The sequence below is a fragment of the Gavia stellata genome, chromosome 16 (genome assembly GCF_030936135.1).
Source record: "Gavia stellata isolate bGavSte3 chromosome 16, bGavSte3.hap2, whole genome shotgun sequence".
NCBI lineage: Eukaryota > Metazoa > Chordata > Aves > Gaviiformes > Gaviidae > Gavia > Gavia stellata.
In genome coordinates, this window is record NC_082609.1 from 21,807,930 (window position 1) to 21,831,962 (window position 24,033).

Consider the following 24,033-nt stretch of genomic DNA (forward strand, 5'->3'; position numbering starts at 1 on the left):
CAAGCTGGGAGTAGGGCCACCATGGAGGCTGCCATGGCAAGCCTCCTCTGCTCTCTCCCAACCATATCAGCTCTTTTCCCATCCCCTTGCTCATCTCACATTCCATCCCAGCCACCACACTCCCCTGCTTTGGGAGCCAAAATTACTTCTCTTGACATCTTCCAGACCCACATGTCAGCACCCACCTGCTCCCAGTTCCCCACTCCGTCTTGGCCGGGAGGTCTTGGGGCTACCAAGTGCTGGCTTCAGCCTGCAATGCAGTATCTGCAGGCAGATCTGGGGGCTCATCCCCTCCACGGGGAAAAGGAGCAAGCAACAGGAGAGACTGCTCCACCAAGGAGACCTGATACCATTTATATGGGAGGCGATGAGAGATGGCTCCAGTCCCCTATGCTCTAACCATTCAGAAGTAACCATTTCCTTACACAGTAAACCCCAAACCCTTCTTCCATCTCTAGATCGCTCCCTCCTCCAGACTGCTGCTGTAGCCTCCTCCCTCAGTATCTCTGGGAGGACCATGGGAACACACCGTCTCCACTGACAGGGGAAGAGCACTGAAGAATAGCCTCAAATGCACAGTGGTACTTGTAATCATCCCTTGCAGTCCTGTGACTCCAGGTGTTACAGATTCACAGACACAGCCCAAGATTTGGTGACAGCACAGTCAGTTTGATGAGGACAGATAAGATGCGAGACTAGCTCCCTTTCTAGCTCCCTCACTAGCACAGGAAGGTTTGGGACCTCAGGGGCTATGCTGGAAGCAGAGCACATGCTGAAGCTGAGGCCAGGATGAGCCTAAGCTACATGGGGAGCCTCAGGTTTGATGATGGGCAAGCACAGCATCACAAGGGGCTGGAGCCTGGAGCACCCAGCTGCACCAACGGGGTGACCAGGGATATTTGGAGAAAGACACCACACATTTCAGGAGTGCTTCAGCAGCAGGAGTGTATTGATCCTGACCAGGAGACTGCTGGGCATCGCAGAGTTAGCAATGCATCTACAACCTGGGTACACCCCTGCCTGTGCGGGGCTGGGCTATGCTGCGCGTACAGGGTGCTCCTTGGGCTGGGCTGTACTCCATGAATCCCTTGGCCACAGGAAAAACTCAGCCAGCTGATGGCAATGGAGGAGCCCACAGGCAGCTCCCACACAGTCCCGGCCACCACGCCACCTGCGTGACCTTGCCTTTATCTGACAGGGCAGCAAGCACTTCTCATGAGAACATCCTTTAGGAATAGAGTTGTTTTCTTGTAAAAAAATTATGTAACGGCTTAAATGGCCAAAAGGGAGAGCTTCTTTCCATGGATGGGATCTGCTGTGAGCCATGGGAGAAACCTATCCAGGATCTGTCTCATGCTGCACAAATGCGAGGTGCCCAGCATCTGAAGGGACATAAGATTTACTCACTATATATACTCCTTATTCTGTCTTATTAAAACTGCTGTTTTATTGAGACAGCTGTTGTTGGGCTTTTCCTGACGAGAACTGCCTCGCTCTCACCTCAGCCCTGCCTGGTGCAGAACAGAGAGGCAGAGAGGACACACGGCTTCCCTGGTGAGCACAGGCAGCATGCAGAACAAGGGCTCAAGGTACACGAGGCTGGTGGACTTGAAGTACAAAGGGGCCAGAAGGACAGCAGGGAAGGGAGTGGTCGGGGGAACAAGGAGCTGAGGGATGAGCCCCTGGCGGGGCTGAGCCAAATCTATGCAGCTCTGCCTCAGGCAGCCAGGACTCGCCACCGCATGCAAAATGCTCATTCCTGCGTATTGCTCTCCCTTGCCGTGGTTTGTCCACCCCGGACACAGGCACAAACCCGACTGCAAGTCCCAGCCAGGATGTCCCAGCCCATGCCTGGACCACTCTTTACTCATTGGCCAGCCCTGTGCTTAGCAACGACCAATCCCAAGAGGTTATTTGCTGGCTACTGGGTAGGAAGATGCTGGGATTTCTCCCCCCGCCCCAGTCTCCAGCACTGATCATTTCTGTCTCCAACAGAAGCCTGTGGCACAAACACGCGGACATACACACACTTACTTTCCCAAGGCCCCTGCTCCATGAGAGCAGCATCCCAGGGCCACCCCCGTATCATCTTGCACTGCAGCTTCCACTGCAGTGTGATGTGTCCCCAAGGCAGGTCCCAGATGAGAACACAGATGTGGGGGATCAGAGAGGAGAGGAGAGGAATAGCTGCATCCACCTACAGCTACCCCACAAAGCCTGAAGGTTGTTACATCTTGCCCACAGGCTGTAGCTGGGACTTCACCACCTCATCTTGTGAATCAGGGATACCCACTGGTAACACCAGCCAGGGCTTTCCCTACTGCAACAAATACAGACCCAATGGGCTCCAGAATGAGCCCCACCCTCCCCTGCACCAAGAACGTGGGAAAACAATGCGACTGCAAACCATTACCTACAAAAACAAAACAATTGAGCCTTTCCTTGTCACTCTTTTGGATGGAAAGTGCAGAGGAAAGAAGCAGGGTCTGGTGGGAATCCACAGCAAGGAACCTGGGGAAAGAAATTACCTGAGACTCTTCCCACTTCATGAGGCCAGTGCTGTACCATTGGTCCTGACTGCAACTGAGAGACCTGAACCTCCCCAGAAGGATCAATCTGAGGCCTAAATGACTTTAAAATTCTGCCTGCTGCCTGACAAGGGGTTAATATGTTGAGCGTGCAGGGGCTGACCTTGGGCACAAGGTGAGGCAGGCCAGAGCAGGAGAGACGGGGATGAACTGGCGTTCTTCTAAACCCCAGTTAACCTCCAATCCCTTTTCAGCTTTGGGAAGAGTTGAAATCCATGAAAACCCAATGAGGACCCTGCAGGGTCTGAGCCATCCCTTAGCCAAGGTGTTTGTAGCCTGGTCACCAGGACACCTTCCCTTTTCATGGGACCCTGCACCCCCAGCTCCGATGGAAGGGACAGGGCAGGGAAGGGCAGGAGTGGGACATGCTGGCAGCCTACCAGTGGCTTTCATTCCCAGTGCAGCACCCCCCTGGAAAGGTCCCTAGAAAGCTGCTTCTTCACAAGTATAGTGTGTTTCTCAAAAAGCATCCAGCATATTTTGGACTTCATCTCACAGCAGACGGATAAAAGCGGGGAGGAGCTCAGAAAGCAGTTGGACACAGGAGTGAGTACAACCCTCTTGGCCTATCAGTCTGGCACACAGGCACAAAATGGCTCCAGCATGGTCATGTGAAGGACATGCATTGGGGTTTGTCCCACTCCTGGGCTCCAGAGCCAGAGCCATAGGCAGACCCCTGTGTATGTGTGGTGGACATCACTGCAAAGCACTAGGGTGAGCAATCCACCAGGTAACCGTGCTGCTGCTGAGCGACCTGCCTGCTGGGACATGGAAATAAGTCAGCTCTGGCCTAGACCCTCAAAGCCACTGTATGCGTGGTGAATTCAGGTTTGGGGACCTTCCATGTTGCTATACTCCCAGCGCCCCATGGCACAGCGCTGGGGAGCATGCTGCCACAAAACCCTCTGACAGGCTGCTGGGATCTGCTGTCCCAGTCAGACCCTGCTTCGGGTCACAGCACCAACCCATGGAGCAAAGCCTAAGGTCAGAGCTCCAAGGTCTCACACTCTCCATGGCTTGGCCACCATGGCCGAGTTTCCCCAGCCAGGCTCTCACAGGCACATATGCTGCTGGAAGGTCATAGGCACTCAGATGCAGCCCCCAAATCTGGGGTGAAGGTTCCCTGGGATGAACCAGGATGTGAGGAAGCATCCTGGGGTGACTAGCAATGGGTCAGCAAGAAAGAAGCAGAACAGAAGACATCGGACCAGCCTTGCCTTCTGGCAGACTGTCAGAGAGGAGGGTGTTTTGCAGTGGTCAGACCTAAACTGATGCTTCAACTCCCTTTTTTCACCATGCCAGCATGGGACTGGGGATCTCACTGGGGCATTTGCTGTAATGAGTTCAGCTCTGGCAGTTAAAGTTAGAGCTCACCTTGGCCATCTGTCTAATGCTTCTGTAATTTAGTCAGACAACTCGTGGCAACTTTTAAGGACCTTGTGCCTGTGCATGTTGCTGCTCTCAGATCTCAGCAGCCACGACCGCTCCACTGACAGGCGTCCCAGGCTCCCTGAAGTGTCTGTCGTCTTATTAGCAGAGCCTCCACTTGGGATTTATTTTCCATCCAGAATTTAAGCTGAATTTATGTATTAACTAAAGACTATTAGTGCCAAAAATAAGTGGAATGCCACTTGCTCAGCAACACAGGCCTTACGAGAGACCACGTGGCACAGCCAACCCACCCAATCGCAACCCCAGAGAGGCTTTTTATAGACACCCACGTCTGATGGAGTGCAAGTGATGCTTGGCTTGCCGCAAGCTTTGCTCTGCAAGCATCTGATTGCAGGGGGAGGGGAGGGAAATATCCGTGCATCCATGGGCAGGAGGCACAGTTCCCTCCTCTTTGCCGACTGGGTAAACAGCTAGGTAGAACTAGAAATGGTTTAGGACCAGGTAGTGGCAGAGCTGCCTCATTTCCTGCCATGAACATCTGTGCATGCAGCATGCAGTTTCTGACACACAGCATGCACACTGCTGAGTGTCTCAGTGCTGTATCTCAACATCAAGGGTCCTCCACTTCCCTCTGAGCAAGACTGTTCGAGGGAGAAAAAAGGTCACCCAACATTGTACAGCTCTAGCTGATGGTGGCTTCTCTGTTTCCCAGGTTGTCCCCAGGATATTTTTTCCCTTGAGTACACCCCCCCCCGCCACAAGCACTGAGCTGGTTCAGCTACCAGGAGAGTGACACTGATGTGACTCTGAAGGCTTCTCCAAGGACTCTGACCAATCTGCACTGCAAGGGATGCAAAGCCACAGCAGCAGCCACAGCACTACTGCTGCCAGCAGCCCCAGGAAGCCCACACTGCACAAGCCGAGGCACAGAAGGGTCAGTGGCAGATGGAGGGCCGCCCTCACATACCAAGACAACTATAGCCACCTGCTTGGCATGGCCTCTTCCCTTCCACTGCTCCCTGTCCTACTCCCCTCCGAACCAGTCATCTTGCACCCTTTGCCAAGCCAGAATCAGCTGCTAAGTGTGGGATGGGCAGCGGCCAGCATGGGTTTGCTGGTCTGGTAGCTCTCTGCAGCATACCCAGTATGCTGGGCTGGAAAGGGGCTGCTTTGGCCACAACACGGTGTGGGGCAGCACACAGACAACCCGTGGCACATGGCTTGGGCCAAAGGAGCATCTGGGAAAACAGGTCACAGGCTCGCAGCAGAGGTCAGCAGGGCTGGGACAGGTACAACTCATCTGCGCAAACCTCTTTGGTTCAGCAGCTGCTTGCAGAGGTCTGAACAGCAGCTTTATGCCATCGGCTGGGCCAGAAGCCCCAGGCAGGCTGCTGGACTCCACTCTCCTGCTTGCCCCAGGACATGGTGTGCTGGCACAAGCATCACTGTGCTCACAGTCCCACCGCAAGCAGGATGCTTGCTCCCCAAGCTGCAAGGCAGAAAGGCAAGAAGTCCACCTAGCAGCCTTCCCAGCAGCCATTCTCTGCCACCTCAGTCTTCTCATTTCGGCATCACTGATCTGCGCAGGTAAGCAGAGCAGGGAGGCAGGCAATGGCATCTGAGAAGCAGGGAACAGGCAGGTTTGCAAACAAGCACAGCACCAGGCCTCCCTTTGCAAAGAGTTTGTGAAATACAATCCAGCCTGGCAAAGATGGCAAAGAGCTGCTCCTCATGCTACCCCAGCTCCTGCCTTGTCCAAGAGAGCTCAGCCCACTGCTGCTGCAGCCCTGACCTCTCCAGGTACGGCACCCAGCCACGCTGCGCCCAGTGGTTCCCAACCTCCAGCCCTGCTCTCCGCAACCTGGCCCCTCTGCTGCACGTTCACTTGAGAAAGACTTAAAACAAAAGCATAGTTCATCCTAGGAGTGTCTGGAGTGGGCTACAAAGAGCGGCTCAGAGAAGCAAGCCAAGACCAGACAGGGGGCTGCAGGCAGAGGGGGCTGGGCAGGATGGGTGGGGGCTGCGAGTACAGCGGTATCTCCCCAGGACAGGTGCTGTCAGGTTTCAGACACAGCCCAGGGAGTTTGATCCTCAGCCCTCCTAGGCCAGTGGTGAGCTGAGGCTCCCCTGGGAGGGTGTCGGGCATGGCAGGAGGACAGTCTTCAACAGCGTGCATAGGGCCTTTGGGCGAGGACAGGCAGGGCCTTACAGGGCACGGGATGAGACCTACAGGGAGTGGGAGAAGGGAGAGCAATCTGTGAGCATATTCTGGACCTGGTCCAGAGCAGCCTGGGTGATGGAAGCCCCACGGAGTCAACGGCATGGCTGCACAAGAGCTCATGCATGTGTCCTTGTGCATCATTTTGACAGCAGTGGAGAGACCTCTGTCCCATGAGGGAGATGCAACCCTTCCACAGCTCTCACTCTGAAGGGATGGGGAACATAGAGACATCATCAAAGGCCAGAGGAACACGGTGAGCGCACAGGGGCAGCTCTAGATCCACACTTTGCAGGCAGATACAAGGCTGCCTGACTCCATTGCTCCTCTTTTATGGGGAAACCTCCACTGAATACAGCAGGAGGGAGGTGGGAGACACCCAACCAGAGTGCTGGCCCCAGCTGCCTCCTTGGCCAGGGGTCTGTGGCACCCTGTTACACAGACACTAACTCACAGCCCAACACCCCTGGACAAACCAGGGGGACCCACGTACCCACCAAGTGGCACCCTGTTACACAGACACTAACTCACAGCCCAACACCCCTGGACAAACCAGGGGGACCCACGTACCCACCAAGTCTCCAGCTGTCTGTAGGCCTTCAGTTACAGGCAAGTGCGAACCACATGGGCAAGAGGTCCTGGGCCTTCCACAAACAATCACCGAGTGGTTGAGGTTGGGGGGACCTCTGGAAGTCATCTCGTCCAACCCCTCTGCTCAACCAGGGCCACCCAAAACAGGTTGCCCAGGACCATGTCCAGAAAGCTTTTGAATACCACCAAGGGTGGAGACTCCACAACCTCCCGGGGCAACCTGTGCCAGTGCTCAAGTCACCCTCACAGTGAAAAAGTGTTTCCTGGTGTTCAGAGGGAACCTCCTATGCTTCAGTTTGTGCCCATCATCTCTTGTCCTGTCACTGGTCACCACTGAAAAGAGCCTGGCTTGGTCCTCTTTGCAGCCTCCCCTCAGGTATTTATATACATTGATAAAGTCCCTCTGAGCCTTCTCTTCTCCAGGCTGAACAGTCCCAGCTCTCTCAGCCTTTCCTCATAAGAGACACTCTATTCCCTTCACCATATTTGTGGCTCTTCACTGGACTCTCTCCAATCTGTCCATGTATCTCTTGTGCTGGGGAGCGCAGCACTGGACACAGCACTCTAGATGCAGCCTGACCACTGCTGAACAGAGAGGCAGGATCACCTCCCTCAACCTGCTGGCAATACTTTGTCAAAGGCAGACCAGGATACCGTTAGCCTTTTCTGCCTCAAGGACACAATGCTGGCTCATGGTCAACTTGGTGTCCATGAGGACCCCCAGGGCCTTTTCTGCCAAGCTGATTTCCAGCTGGGTAGCCCTCAGCAAATACTGGTGCCTGGGGTTGTTCCTCCACAAGTGCAGGACTTTGCACTTCTCCTCATTGAACTTCATGAGGTTCCCGTCAGCCCGTTTCTTGATTCTGACAAGATCCCTCTGGATGGCAGCACAACCCTCCAGCATGTCAGCCGCTCCTCCCAGCTTGGTGTCAGTTGCAAACTTGCTGAGGGTACCTCCTGCCCCATCATCCAGATCATAAATTAAGATGTTAAACAGGACTGGACCCAGTATTGACCCCTGGGGTACACTGCTAGTTACTGTCCTCCAGCTAGACTTTGTTCCACTGATCTCCACCCTCTGGACTCGGCCATTCAGCCATTTTTCAACCCACCACTCTGTCTGCTCATCCAGCCCACACACCAACAGCTTGTCTATGAGTATCTTATGGGAGACAGTGTCAGAGGCCTTACTGAAGTCCAGGTAGACACTGTCCACTGCTCTCCCCTCATCTACCAAGCCAGTCATTGCATCATAGAAGGTGATCAGGTTGGACACAATAGCCTTCCTCTAGGCAGTCTTAGACTTTTGTGACTTTTCACCTCAAAAATCACCCAACTTCCTACAAAAATGCCTATGTCTCACTAGCACACTCCTGCAAAAGAGAGACCTAGAAGGGATGCTGAGATTCTTTCCCAGCAGGCAGGTCTGACCTGCATTTCCTGCATATTTAGTAGCACCAGACTACTTCATATTCCCACTTCTCATCCAAATACTAAATTTCCAGGAAATTTCCTCAAAAAATAGGTCTAAATGGAAAAAAAAGGTCATTGAAATACCTTTGAGTTTTCAAACAGGGTGCAGCCTCAGAGGACACTGCAGAAAAAGGAACCAAAGCCATCGGTAAAAACATGTTAGGGTTTTCTTAGCTCAACTGCAATTATCACTCTGAAAGCTGAGGATGTACGATAGAGAAGCGTGCGTGTGGGAGGGAGGAGAGGAGAAGGGGGAAAAGAGAAAGACAACAGCAGCATGGAAAGAAATTCAACACTGCCAAGTGAAAGCCACTGTGACGGGCAGAATTTATTTCCTTGCAGAAGGGTTTCCCATGTCATTCCTTACACAGAAAAGGAGAAAAAAACATTATTTTGAAGAACACTGGCCATGAAAGTAAGACTTCAAGGAGGGGGGTTTCTCTCAGATGCTGCAGCCAGAGGATTACCCCATGTATGCCATTCCCCTCCCTCCAACAAAAGATGAGTTTAGCCCAGCATAAAACTGCTCCACATAAAATCCTATTACTAGCCTCACTTGCTGGAAGGTGTGTGTCTGTTACAGCAAAGATCTCCAAGCCCCACTGCTGGGCAGGTTTCTGTCCCAGGGACATGGACATGTTTGCCACAGGCTCCACACTCACCCCTTCCTACTGATCTGATAACTCTCCTGGGAACGTCATTTGCCTGGCAGGTTGCTGACCTTAGTTTTTAATAGGAGGAGCCCAGTGCATGGTCGTCGCACACAAGCATTGCCCATCATCATGACCACTCTCCCCTCCTCAACCCTGGCTGCCGGTGTGCAGTGTCTGGGAACCTGTGCTGTGGCATAAGGTTTCACCTCTGACAACAGCAGGCAGCAGAGCTAGCAGGAGCCTCTGCCTGATGGGGCATTGCTGACCCTGCCCCTCACACCCTCAGCCCAAAGGAGACAGAGACAGCAGCTCTTCTACCAGCTTTGACTGCACTGCTGGGATCTCTGGAAAGGCCCCTGGACTATCCCGCTTAATAAATACTCAAGTGAGACAGCTTGGACTCTGTAGCCTCTTTGGGACAGAATCAGAGGCTTGGCAGAGCTCATGTGTGCTGTGCCTCACGTCAGATTTAACCTGGCACCCCACAGGCCCAGGAGGTGAAGTGCCGAGAACTTTATTGCCTACCAAGAGAAGGAAAGGGCTAGAGCTGCTCTCCTGACTCTGGGACACAGCCTGACCACCAGGCAAATGCAAGGAGTGGGAACTTCCCTGAAGGCAGAGTGATGGGAAAGGGCACTGAATTGCAAAAGAGATGATGGGAAAGGAAACTGTGAGGCGTTCCCTCCCAGCAGGTTCACATGATGCTTTCAGTAAATCTTGTGCAACATAAGGAAACATCCCAGATGGAGATCAGCCCTATCCACAAAGCCTCAGCATCCCTCATCCCAGACATGAGCTCTGCGGGGATCTGTGCAGGGACAGGGACTAAATGACCTCTCTCTGAGCCTGACCTGCACCAGAGCATGGACAGCCACACGTCTCCCCATGCATCATAGAATCATAGAATCATTTAGGTTGGAAAAGACCTTTAAGATCATCAAATCCAACCGTTAACCTAACACTGCTAAGTCCACCACTAAACCATGTCCCTAAGTGCCTCATCCACATGGCTTTTAAATACCTCCAGGGATGGTGACTCCACCACCTCCCTGGGCAGCCTGTTTCAATGCTTGAGAACCACTTCAGTGAAGAAAATTTACTTAATATCCAATCTAAACCTCCCCTGGTATAATTTGAGGCCATTTCCTCTTGTCCTGTCACTTGTCACTTGGGAGAAGAGACCAGCACCCACCTCTCTGCAACCCCCTTTCAGGTAGTTGTAGAGCGATAAGGTGTCCCCTCAGCCTCCTCTTTTCCAGGCTAAACAACTCCAGCTCTCTCAACAGCTCCTCATAAGACTTGTGCTCCAGACACTTCACTAGCTTTGTTGCCCTTCTCTGGACACGCTCCAGCACCTCAATGTCCTTCTTGTAGTGAGGGGCCCAAAACTGAACACAGCATTCGAGGTGCGGCCTCACCAGCGCCGAGTACAGGGGCACGATCACCTCCCTACTCCTGCTGGCCACACTCTTTCTGATACAGACCAGGATGCCATTGGCCTTCTCGGCCACCTGGACCATCAGCTGGCTGTCAGTCAACACCCACAGGTCCTTTTCTGCTGGGCAGCTCTCCAGCCACTCGTCCCCAAGCCTGTAGCGTTGTATGGGGATGTTCTGACCCAAGTGCGGGACTCGGGACTTGGCCTTGTTGAACCTCATACAATTGGCCTCGGCCCATCGATCCAGCCTGTCCAGATCCCTCTGCAGAGCCTTCCTACCCTCAAGCAGATCAACACTCCCGCCCAACTTGGTGTTGTCTGCAAACTTGCTGAAGGTGCACTCGATCCCCTCGTCCAGATCATCAAAAGCAAAGGACAGAACAAGACCTTTCAAGCTGCAGAGCTGCCCAGCACGGTGACCTGAGGAGCCACCTCCAGCCCCAGGAGCTCCTGCTGGCGAAGGCAGCCCAGAGCTCAGCACCAGCATGCTCACATCCCCTGCAGCCAGCTAAAACGCAACAGGGGCAACAGGCAGCTGCGGTCCTGCAGCTGCCCAGGGCTGCCATGGCACCAGCCGCTGCAGGAAAACCATAGCTACTCTCCCGGCAAGAAGGTTTGAAAAGGTCAGTTTCCTAATGGTACCTTCCAGTGTGCCTATCTGCCCTTCTGAAGCCAGAACCCTCATCATGTATTTATTATTTGGAAGTTACCAGCTCCTCTCCTGGATTTAACATCTAAATATGGTGTTTGCTGGTCTCATCAGCCATCAGCCAGTTTCAAAGTTCACCACGGAAAGGTATTTTCTCTCCTTGCTCAAAGAACTCTCCAGAGCCTCCTTCCTGCAATAGCCGTTGTTTTATTCACAGTTACCAGTCTGATTACAGTGATGGCATGTGCTTTCTTGGCAAATTCAGCTGTTTTTTCTACAGGTGTATCAACACAGTGGGCAGGATTTCCTCCACTTCCTTGCATCTGCGCTGTCCTGGTGTGACAGATCTGGTCTCTATGCTTTTGCTCTGATGACAGGGAGCAGAAGGCGATTCAGCCTGCAGTGCTTGGGAAGGAAGGAGAGGCCTGAAACCGTCTGTGACCTGAGGCAGGAGGGCTCCTGGATTAGCTGTCTCAGCACAGGCAGAGAGTGCAATTGTCTTTCCTCTCACCAGGAAGAGTCTGCAGAAGTAAACATGCACACAAAACCCTGCCTGTCTGGGTTTGGATCACCTCCCAGTAACATTTACTGACACATAGCATCCCAGAGGGCTGGGGAATGGGCCCTGATGGCAACTCTCAGGGTCATTTCAAGCCACAAAACACAACCCTAATCTCTCAGCTTCATGCAGCAGCTACAGATTTGCAGAAGTTTGCAAGCATCAGCAGACCAGCCACTCAGCCTGCCTCACCCGAGCATCTTTCCATCACAGTGTGCACCACAAAGCTGCTCAGCCCTTTAACAGCTTGGGGAATCCTCTCTCCACACTATCATGCAGCATCAAGTGCCCTCAGGGATCCATGCTTGCCGCCAGCACTCCCAGCTAGTTCTGAGCACCAGAAAGACAGCCTGGATGCCAGAAGCCTGCATGTCACCACGCAATGGACTGGCAGAAACCGTCTCTTCACACGTCACAGCTCCCCCACGCAGACAGGAGCGTGCTGCTGCAGATCACAGGCGGATTCGGGGACCGCGAGTTTATGTCTTTGTGGATCTAACACCTTTGCTGTGAGCTGAGCTTGGCTGGGAAATGTTCAGAGCTAGATGGCCATCCAAGGAGAGTCAACAGGCTGCTGGCCGGTACCAGGCAGGTCCCTTGCAGACACGTTCCGGGAACAAGTCAGGGCTCCTCCACAGCCAAACACCCACTCAGATCCTCTCAGCTGCATCTAGTTCTACTGCAGGGTCTGCCTCCGTTTTAGCAGGGTCTGCCGCCTCCAGAGGGAGGACCAGCTGGCAGCAGAGATGCCCTGCACCCAGGGGGATGGACTGCTCTGAGGCCATCAGTGAAAGGAACTGGAGGGAGGGCAGGGTTTCATTACCATTTCTACTGATTACCAGCACTGATACACTGATATGAACCCAGCACACTACCAGTTTTTGCCTGCTCCCTAGCAGAGCGTGCAAAGCAGAATCCTTCCTGATTGCCAGGCAGGGAATCACGATGTGGGGATGCTAAGCAGCTTTCCTATGATCAGTGGCACAGATGGGAACTGAACCAAATCTCCAAGCACAACCCCCTTGCCTGCATCAGTTCCCTCCAGAGCATGAAGCCACACAAACACACCTCTCTGCAGTGCGTGCATCCAGCACAACTGCACAGACACAGGGCTGAGACGAACCCATACAGCTGGCTTTCTGTGCTGCACCCTATGCACAGAATATCCGTACGCTAGAAATGGGCTAGATACTCCACAAACCTTCTCTGGAGCATGGTCCAGGTGATGGAGATCAGGCTCCATGGAGGAACTGCTGATCAATAAATGGAGAAATGTGTCACTGCCTCCCTACAGAGCACACCCCTCCTGGGGCTAAAACCACAGCAATGCCTCAGCCCTGTACTGTGCCTCTCCCCACTGTAGCCCACCCCTTCTGGCAACGAGGCATTTGGGGAAATGCAGAATCAGCAGCTGCACCCCAACCATGCTGTGGTTGGCCCCATGCACAGGCACGGCCTCTGGGAGCCTGGGTGATCCTTCTTCCCTGTGGCCCCAGCAGCACCCTGCAGCGAGGCACTGTGTGAAAAAGGACCTTTCTTGGGTGACCCCTTCTTACTGTCTCAGCTCTGTGGATTTGGGGATGTGTCGGTGGAACCAGGCTCTCCAGCGCTATAAGAAAGGGTCCCCAGGACTCCTCAAAGCCAGCAGGTAGCACCCTGCCATGCCAGGTCCCCCCAGGACAGGAATCTCCATTTCATTCCACCACAAGACGTAGATGTGCAGCTGCCTGAGCAGGCAGCAAGTGTCCCACAGCCCCATGAGAAGAGGCCCTGATGTTTCCTGGGTCACGCCAGTCTCACCAGGCAGCTCCCCATGGAGCTCAGGGCCAGCAGCACAAAAGACAACCTGGCAGCCAGGATGGGAAGACAGCTCCTTCTCCCAACAGGGATACAGGGAGAAGGCGGCTAAGATCTTGCATGGCAGGGGATCGTCCCAGGGATGCTGATGACTTCAGATGGACTCCCAGCAGCCACTGCCACCATGGCTTGCAGCTGAAAGCAGCCTAGGGGAGACTCAGCTGCTCAAGACCCCACTCCTCCTCTCCTCTGCACCAAGCCACGCAGAAGGGCAGCTGAGGAAGACCAGATGGGTGGAGGTGGGAAGGAGGGAACACCCAGAGCAGCGGGTCCAGACAAGGGCCAGAGGCACCCATTCCCATCATTGCTGTTACTACTGTGCCATGGACCCATGGGAGAGATCCAGCCCCCAAGCAAGGCATCCTGACAGCCCACTCATACTCCCTGTCATACTCCCAGGGCTAATGAATGTGTTGCTAATTGTCCTCCACACACCCACACTCCTCTGCATGCTGGGAAAGGTCACATTACATTGGTAGAGGCTGACAGTAGAGGCCGTGCCTGACCCTGACCTCACCTTGGCTTGACCCAAGTGCAGCCTACCTCAAACAGGTAAAGCGGACAGTGCAGCAGCAGGCAGCTAGGATCTGATGGGGACAGGCTCTGGTGAGTGCAGCAGCCAGGGCTGGTGCATTGCTGCCAACTTTGAGACTGCCCAGAAAGCAGAGCTAATTCCAGTCCCCACCCTCCTGCCAAGCCATCTGCCTGCCCCGAGACCACCGAGAGAATCCTGAACAGCATTTCATCATTACCGAGCCATTATGAAAAGTGGATGAGCAGTGATTGATTATAATGAATGCAAATACCTGCCTTCCGACCCCAAATTGGCAGGACCTGACTGGTTCTCCCACTAAGTAGTACAGCATGTCCTTCCACAGGCTCTGCAAAGCCTTCCCATCCTCCTCAGTGTTTCCACAAGCCATCAGGCACAGCACTGCCCATCCAGACCTGCCCTAGAAAACCATCACATCCAAGATCTGCTCTCCATCAGCCCTGGGGCCCTCCTCCTACCTGTAGATCCCACAGGCTCATTGCCAGCACCTGAACCCATTGGGAAGGCTTTCCCGGAGTCCTCACCTTCATCAAGAGGGCAAAGGACAGTCCCCTCACACCAGGATAGGGTGAGAGTGGGGGTCAGCAGGGTGGGAGCTGGGTGCTCTGTCATGAGCATGACACATCCCCACTCATGGAGCACGTGTGTCCCATCCCAGAGAGATGCTGTGCCCAGAGACAGCAGCAGCCAGCTCTCCTCCAGAAGGCCGCCAACTATGAGGCATTCCTGCAAAACCAGGACACACACTCCAGCCTGCAAGTACAAACTCAGTTGCCCTCCATGGGCCAGCAAACAGTAAGTGACAGGAATACAGGAAAGGATGGCACTGTCCTGCTGCAGACAACAGGGCATGGGACAGGTGGGGGGACCAGTGAGAACCACTGCGGCCACCAACCCCAGCCAAGAGACCTTAAAGGACTGCCCTGGCCAGGGAGAGATGCTGTGAGCAGAAGCACCTTGTCCCTGGGCTACAACATCAGATCACAGAGTGGGAACGGACCTGAGGACCTATATAGTCCCTAGTCTCCTCTACCTTGCCTGCCTGCAAGGAGGTCACCCATACCAGGGTCATTACTGATAGGTGTCTGCCCAACCTACTGTCAAAACGCTCTGGCAATAGCTTTCACTCAGCTCCATACCAGGCTCCCAGGGACAAGGGGATAACTCCTTGCAGAGGGGCAGATATCTCTGGTTTGCAGTACCCACAGCCTTGTCAGGACTGTTGCCGTCTTCTGGCATCTTTTCTGCACACAACTTCTTCCCATCAGACCACCCAGCTCCATCCTCAAGGTGCCACAACAGTTGGGGCCATGCTCAGCCCACGCCACCACCATGAGGGCCCAGCCCAATTCCAACCCTTGATTCATACTGGGGAGCACTTCTGGGAGGTCACCCTTTTGTCATGGTTTGGACTGCAGAGATACCTTAAGGGAGTGATTGCTTGGGGTAAGACCCTGAGACAGGAAAGACAAGAAGACCAGAGGGGATTCCTTGACACAGGCAATCAGCCAGCAATGCCAAGACATGGCTACAAACTCAGCAAGAGCTGGCTGACCCTAATATGCACAGAGACAAGAAACTCCTGCCCAGTTCAACACTAGTGCCCTCGGTCTCCAAGGCAGCATCTCCTGTCCCCCTCCGACCCACCGAACTTCTTACTTACTCATTTCCTTTTTCTTCCCTAATATGAACTCTCCCCCTCCCCTGAACAGCTTCAGTGCTGTCTGCTGTGACTTCCATACAAAACTTCTCCCCAGATCCTCTGAGCACAGAGGTGATCCTCCCCCTACCCGACCACATCCCAGGTTTCCCTGCCTGGCGTTATAAAAATTATTTTCATTCAAGCTGCAAATCACCTGCTCCCCTCTAGTACTCCATGTTCTGGGGAACCTCATGTTTTCTGCCTCCAGACCAGTCACCCTCTTATTGAGGACGGAGCTGGACTGTGGGGATTAAATGAAAGCAGTTTTCACTGACCATTCTGGTCAAGCTTTGCAGCACACAGCCCAGCATCAAGCTGCAGCAGCCAAGCACTGGGAGCATGGTCATTCGGCAGAGAAAGAGCAGCACAGTGATTCATCTCCCTTTTGATCTTTAGTCTACCCTTGCAGACTCAATAGTCTGCCCCCAAAATTTGTGGCAGTTGGCAGACCTCTCCACCTCCCCCCAGACCTGAGAAGGCAAGTGCTGAGAGGTGCTGGCACCCTTTAGGGGTTTGGCTGCTGCACACCCAATTCCATAGGCGAGCAGATGCCTGGCTGCCAATGTCACCAGGGAGATGAGCTTCCTCCAGAGCCTCCCCTTACCGCACACGTCCGCCCAAGCTCCCACTGAGGACAGGCGTCCTCTGCCATCTGCACCGGACAGAGCACCGCACAGCGCAGAGAACACCTCCCCAGGGAGCAGGGCAGAGCCTTGGTTGTTCCAACGGCACCATTTGGACATGAAAGAGTGGTCCAGTGTTTGGGAGGGTGCGTGTTCTCATCCTGGCAGCCTCCTCTGATCAGTGGGGAGAGCAGAGAGAGGCAGGATTTACTGACACCTTTGCTACACCCAGCCCAGCTCCCCACCAGCGCGACCAGCACTGACCATGCTGCCACATTCAGCACCGAGCGGGCACAGGAGAACTGACAGAAGCTGCCAGACAGCCCCAGCACCTCCCAGCTCAGTGGAGGCACTTTAGCACTTCCCAGCACTTTATCGCTCAGGCTCCTCTGCAGTGAGAATTTCTCAGACGACCAGAGTCGCCCACAGGCTCACAGCCTTGCAAACCTGCTGCCTACCACGGATCGATCTCCTGTAGCTCCTTCTGGCCAAGCACGCCACTCACCACCCTTCTCACTGCGTCCGCACCTTTGCCTGCCAAAGGCCGGCACAGCTCGCTGGGGGAAGCCTACACGCTGTTCCAGGGCAGCACGGCTCTCCTCTACACTCAGCAGCGTCACGCAATGACTCAGGAGGGGAAACGGAGATGAGGCACACGCCAGCACCAGAATCCAATGCCCTAAACCTGGCAAAGCAGTAGCTTCTCCTCATAGGAGCCATGTCACGCTGCTCACAGGAACCGGCAACCCTGTCTGATCCTGCTGGGAGAGGCACCCTCACCCCACGGGTACGGTACCAAAACTGATCCCTTGAGGGACTTCACAGTAGATTTAGGGGTGTACCAAATGCTTTAAGGCTCAAGACCCTGGTGACCATGGTGCATTTTGCCTTACACAGCCCAAATCAAGTGGGGAGCTCAGCTGCAGCAGAACATGGCTCCCTTTTTGCCTGATGATAGAATTTATTGCCTCTGTGCTCCCAAGGATGCACCAGTTTCTGATCCAGATCTAAACCCAAGTCAAGGTGTTGCCTGTGATTTAGAAAGGACATTATGCTTCAGGGCCCATATCTAAGGGTTATTAGCTAGCAGAGCACAAAGAAAGCCACCGAGCAGCAGCTGGTGTCCAGGGGCTGTGCATGGAGAGGGCCTAGATACAGAAACCAGCACTGCTGGGATCACACAGGAGCCTTTTTAGTCTCCTCTTACTCATAGAGATCCTTAGGGAGATGCTTTATTTAGTCAAATGTTTCTGAAAGGGGGACTGAGAAATTAGCCAGGCTTTGCTCCACGCACGGCACGTGCCTGGGAGTGGACAACCTCCATTGTTTCAGGTGCAGCTAAAGTCACTTGGACCTGCAGCACCAGCTGAACAAAGTTTCAGTTGCCAGTTCCCTGTCACAGCTGGCTCAGCTGGGAGACAAGGAGCTGACCTGGCCACAGGGACACAGCTGCCCCTGGTCCACTCCCAGGCCAAATCCTGTGCGCCAGCTAACCAGGAGCAGAGAGCACCCAAAAATGTGCCGCCCCTGCAAGGGGTAAAAGCTTTCTGCAGCAAAGTGACCGTTCCCCATCTGCAGAAACAAGGCAAGAAAGAAGCAAGTTTTCACTCTTCTGCGAACCTAAAGAAGTGTGATTTTCTGAAGGTGGTGAGAAATAGTTTCAGACAGCTCTAATTAGCAGGATGGCATGTGAGAAAATCCAGCTTTGCCGCTCCCTGCTCCACAGCTGTCCCGGGATGAAGGGAGAGCACCAGCATTGGTGGCTGGAGCCCACACGCACACTTCCCCTGTGCCTGCCTGGCTTGGAGCAAGCCCGATGATTTGCAGGATAGTGGAGAGGGATATTTTTGCATGAGCTGCTGGTCCAAAGTTGCCAGTGCTATTTCAGGCAGCAACACCTACACTGTAATCCAGAAGGCTGTATTTTCCCGCGGGCACTTCAAAATCAGGCCTCCCTCCTCTCCTCGCAGGCCAGCTGTAACCAACCTGGCTCCCAGAATCAACAGATAAACAGCTCCCAGCATCGTGTAGCCACCGAGTCCAATGCCACAGCCCCATCTGTTCCCAATTCCCAGAGAGACCAAGGCACCTTCTGACTGGGAAAAAAAAAAAGACCTCATCTCACAAGAAGTACCTGCTGCAAATCCTCCCAGGGATCTGCCACCAGCAGATTACTTGCCCAGACTAAGCTAGCTAATCCCACAGGCAAGTCGTGGACTTCGTCCTGGAACTCTGCAGCATTTTTGGTGAGGTGCTCCAGGAGATGTACAAGATCTAATTAAAGCTACTTTGCAACTTCCTGCATATGGAGGCAGGAGGGCATTTGTTCCCCTGTGAAAGCAGAAATCAGAGCCCAGACAGGTTAAATCCCCACCAGCGAGAGCCCCTCCTGTATACAAAATATCTGCAAATATATCTGTTGCACAGGAAGCATAGACTCATATAGAGGGGAGAGCAGATGATGACACGAGCGACCCTTTAAAGACCAGGAGGGTCAGGACCACAACCCTCTTTCTGGACTTAAATTAGGACTGGTCCCAGTAGGGATGCCACGCCACACAGCCACCCCACCAGTGAGAGCCAGCGCCATGTCTTGCACCTATTTCTTCCTCCTTGATCTGTGCATGTAGGCACAAAGGAGATAAGAGACCATCCAAAATTAAGGAGCTAAAAGATGTAAAGAAAAGAGACAGGAGGAGAAGCAATAACAGGAATCATTATATAACAGTAGGAAAAAACCAATAATACTCCCAGTGCAGAAGAGGTTTTAAGATGGGCAAGTGGGTGGCGAGACCCACAGGATTCTGGGCCCAGGGACCAGCTGCTCCCTGTGTGCCAGGGGGACGTAAACCCACGGCTGGGCAGAGATGCAGAGGCTGCAAACCTCTGGGGATTGCAGGTAGGGAAGTTCCAGTCTCCAGAGCCTGCCCAGCAGTGGGATGGCCAAAGCGAGAATCCCCCTCCCTGGATCTCAGCACGAGGGGCGGACACGACGCAGTCCAGGTGAGACCCCGCACACATGCCAGCTGCACGGACTGCTTTTCCTGTTCTGCCTCCCACACCCCATGCTACCCTTCCCTCTCCTCCAGCCTTCCTGGCTCTGCCTGGCGAGGGTCTGGGTCCCGTGCAGAGCCTCGCCACCCACCTTCTCTCCTCCAAGCGAGCCGTGCAAACAGCAGAGGCTGTTCATTGGAGAGAGACACAGATGCTCCGACCACAGGCCTAATCCTGAAACACATCCTGGACCTCGGCAAGCAGCAAGAGCAGAGGACACACAGCATCTTAGCCTGTGAGGAGAAGATGAATCACTAGAAAAGAGGCCCAGGCACAGAGCCAGAGCAGGGAGAAGATGGTCCTGCGAGGCCTCCATCTTTGGGAATGGGGGGGATTGGAGCGATCAGAGCCACGAGGTCCACCTCCACTCACTCAGAAGTAGCCCCAGCATCTGTCCCCCGGCTCCATAATATCCCTCGCAAATCTGCAGCCTGGCTGTCCGTCAGAGCGCACATTGTGCCTGGACGCTTCATCCCCTGCCAACTCTGGAGTTGTCCACAGCCCCCGTCTGCAGCAAGAACGGGAAATAGCCCTGCACCCCTCTGGATCTCCCCTCTCAGCAGAAACCAAGGAGCAAGAAGGCAGATCATGGCCTGGTTTCCCAGTCCACGCACCTTTCCAGCAGCTCGGGTGCTACCAATCAGAAGATCCTGCCAGGAATGTCACCTTCAGAAGTAACCTCCCAGCCGAACCGAGAGCACGAAGTGCTTGGGGAACCACAAGTTCAGCCGGCTGAGGCTCCCATTTAATCTTTATCACTGAACCAAACCACGATTATGACAGTTCCCAACCACCAGCTTTTATTTTTCTTTTGCAATCTGCCGTAGAGCTCTGCTGAGACAACGCTCCTGACAACCTGCAGAGTCCCTTAGCCAGGGAGTCTATTCAGACCATCAAAAATACAGAAACAAAAGCATCAGCTCCAAGAAGGTGTCACGGGCAGAATGATATCCCTTAACTTGTTGTTACATCAGCCTACATGTTAACACTTTGGGCCTGATCCAGGAAGCAACGGAGCAACCTCCGTTCCTCTTAAAGTCATACCCTGCTGCTCAGAGATGCGCAAGTTTCAAATCCTTCTTGCTTTTAAAAAAAAAATAAAAGCCACGTACCTTTTGCTGTGCTTTCACCTGGTGACGAGACCACAGTCCCAAGAAATTCCCCCATTTACCTTCCGTTTAACTCTGCCACAGCTATTTCCCTAAATCCTCTATGTCCACGATGGCCCACATACAGATGCACATGAAATTAGTGTCTCCCAAATTAGATCTCTCGTATGCAGTCCTAGCCCATTTTCCTCAACAACATATTATGATATGCAAGGTTCCACCTCTCTCCCAGGAAATGCAATCTTCTAAATTTATCTTTTGGATAACTAAAAAAAGAGACAGGTCTGGCTTTGAAAATCTGGGGTCAGCAGTCCTGAATGGCAAAGGATTTGCCCCAGAAATACCGAGTTAATAACACAACAACAACAACAAAGCAGCACACGCATGTTCATTACAGAGCTGAGTATAACTTGACCAGGCACCTTGCTTTTAATGAGGCAAAAGGCCAATTAACCTGCTGAGGAAGCACAGCGTGCTGTCATTGAGTGGGGAACCTGGATTCCCTGGAGATAACGCCCTGCACATCCTCGTAACCCACCAAACAGGAGAGATTCAAATCCATTTCTGATGGCACGGCAAGGTGCTCGGAGCTCTCCGGGTTAACGCCGGCCTTCTCCAGATTTTGTGACACAGTATCTGAGCATTCGAGCTGGATGAAGGGCCAGCCTCGCATTTTTGTAGGCTCAGATCCTAACCCTGGGAAAATGCAGTCATTGTCTTTGCCCAGTCCCCCACCGCCCAGCCCATCGCAGGTATTCGCCCTGCCGGAGGACAGCAAGGAAAATCCAGGCGCAAAAGGAGTAACGCTCCGGCAGGCGCTTCCCTGTTGGAGTCATTTCATAACGGCGTTTACAAAGGTGGTGGAGGATCAGCACACAGCATGCACGGAGAACAGCGCGAGCGCACCGACAGGAGACATCTAAACGTGCTGAACGAACAAAAGAAAACCAACTTCACAACGTGAGGCCGTTATTTTGAAGGAGGCAAAACTTCCCAGCACTTAGGGCACACCTGGAGAGCCAGCATCTGCCCCAGGCCCCGCAACCCCCCCCGGAAAAAGCCCCTCTCCGCGCCAGTAAACGCGCCCGGGGAGAGCAACGCATCAGGCAGCCCCAGTGCGCAGAGAGTTAACGGAGCCACCGCCGCATGCCGGTAGCGGTTCTCCCAGCCGGGGGCTGCCTGCCCTCCCCAAGGCGAACCGAGGGACGCGGCAGCCCAGGCGGGGGGCACTGGAAAAGCGCTGAGACCGAGGGCTGGGGCGCGCTGCCCCCGGAAAGCCGGCGGCCCCGGGCGCACCGGCAGCCGGGCTGCGGGCCCTTCCCCGCCCGCCCCGCACCGGGGCTCGGGGCTGCGCTAAGGGCAGGGCGCCGGGGGACCGGGGCAGGCCGGGCCCTTGAGCCGGGCCAGCGGGGACCCCGGCGCCGGGGGAAAGCGCGGCTGCGGCGGCCGGGCCCGGCGGAGCGCATCGCCCCCCCCGCCCCGCTGCCAGGCCCCGCTCCCGGTGCCGGCCGGGGGGCCATGGCCGCGCTCCCCCCGGCCCCGGGGGTGCGCACCTGCCGCCCCCGCGGCTGCCCGGGCCGCGGGGCAGCGCTCTGGGCCCCGCTCCATCACCGCCCCCCGCCGCCTCCGCCGGCGCCCCCCCGGCCGCTGCCCCCCGGCTCCGCGGCGCGGCCCGTACCGCAGTCGGCGCAGAGGATCCGCGCCACGTCCCGCTTGAGGTTCTTGCCGCTGGTGTCGAGCGGGGCGAAGGCGGTGCGGAAGACGAGCGGCTCCTCGGTGGGCTCCAGGAAGAAGATGTAGCGGTGGTTGCGCTTCACTTTAAAGCAGGGCGCCTTGGAGCCCACGCTGATGAGCTGCTCCCGCTGCAACCCGCCGCTGTTGAGGGGCCACAGGTCCAGCACCTTGACCAGGACCCCCCCGGCGGGACCGGCGGCTCCTCGGCTGTCATTGCCGCCGCCGGCGGGGGGGCCCACGGACTGCACCTTGCCCTCCAGCACCACCGCCGCCGTGTACGCCTGGTCCTGCACCGACTTGAGGCTGGGCGAGTAGCAGGCGAGGGAGACGCCGAAGAGCAGCATGGAGAAGCCGGGCGCCGGGTCGCGCCTCATGCCGCCGGCTACCGCTCGCTCCCCGCCGGCCCTGCGGCGGCCGGGCTGCGGGGCTGCGGCGCGGCGGGCGCGGCGGGGCGGAGCGGCGCGGCGCGGCGCGGCGCGGCGCGACGCGGAGCCGCGCTGATCCTCCTCCGAGCGAGGGAGGTGGGATGCTCTGACAGCCGCCCCTTCCCCCGGCGTGCCGACCCCCAGCCGCCCCCCCAGAAAGGTGGTTCCCTGCCCGGGGACTCCCCCCCCCCCCCACCCCGCCGGGGATGCCCGCTGCAGCAGGGGGGATCCCTGCATCCCTGTCTCCCGCTCCTGCAGGGCCTGGGGGTCCCCGGGGATGGAGCCAGACCGCGTTGCCTCCAGCTCAGCCGTGGAGCCAGCCCCTCGCCAAGCCCCCAAGCGTTCACAGACACCCCGCCGCCCAAGGTGCCACCAAAGGTGCGCTCATTTGGGGGCGGCCGCAGGTGGCATGGGGCTTCCGCGATGTGCAGGGCCCGGGAGCCAGGGGCTTCCTCTTTGGCTGATGTTTTTTTGGAGCTGGGAGATTTGTGCCTGAGATTCCCTGCGCACCTGAAGAAAAGGCATTAACATAGAGACAAATGGAGTGAGGTAATAGCTGAGAAGACAAAGCCTCCTTTCATGCCCTGATCCCTGCTGTCTCTTTTTTAATAAACAAGTGCTCTTCCCCTGCAGTGGTTTCCAGGAGGAGTCAGTTTAATCTCCAAAAAGTGGCTTATTTGGGTTTATTTTCAAAGCTGATCCTGAAGCATCTGTACTCCCCAAGCCTCGCTGCCCAGATGCTACAGTGTGGAAGGGATCTGAGATGCTAAATTAGCAGCGGAGGATTTCATATTTGTTGTTGCACTAGATTCTGCATTGAAGGGGAGCGGCCATGGTCCCATCGCGACAGAGGTGACCTGGAGGCAGGAAAGCTGGGCTCAGCCTTGTCTGAAGCAATGGATCAGGGTGCACCCTGTAGCAGGGATGCGCCACGGTGAAGACACGGCCCCAGCCCGAGTGGCTTTACAACCTCCAGGGAATCCCTTAGCACACCCCAAGCGATGACAAGAGCCAGGTCTTTGAGCACCTTGGTGGGAGCAGGGGAGCACAGATGGCAGGATTGAGGTTTGCTCTCCATTTAATGTGGTGCAGCCAGAATCATCAGGAAAAATGGGAAGGGAGCAGAGCTGCTGTGCCCAGCACAGGCACTGAGCGCTGCCTTTCCTCGTGCTGCCCTCCCTGGATTTGCTGCCCAGGGCGGGAGCCAGCGTTGTCCCACCGCTGGCACACAGTCACAGGGCCCCAGCACACACACACCCCGAGCTCCGCAGCCATGGGGCGGCCGCGGCTGCGCGCTGCCAGCCGGGGCAGCTGCTTTTCCCCCTCTCCAGGGAAGCTAACAGCTTTCTGAATAGCTCTGCCATTGCAGGACCATGATGCATTGGAAGCAGCGCCGTGTGTTAACAGCAAGGGCT

General features: G+C 55.2%; 1 protein-coding gene across 1 annotated transcript in view; it reads right to left on the reverse strand.

Moving 5' to 3' along the window:
* Window positions 1–22,567, reverse strand: part of NRG2 (neuregulin 2) — a 174,653-nt gene extending 152,086 nt beyond the window's left edge. Inside the window, exon 1 of the mRNA XM_059825416.1 lies at window positions 22,138–22,567. Coding sequence (XP_059681399.1) covers window positions 22,138–22,567 — 430 coding nt within the window. The remainder of the gene's footprint in view (window positions 1–22,137) is intronic.
* Window positions 22,568–24,033: the final 1,466 nt, after the last annotated feature.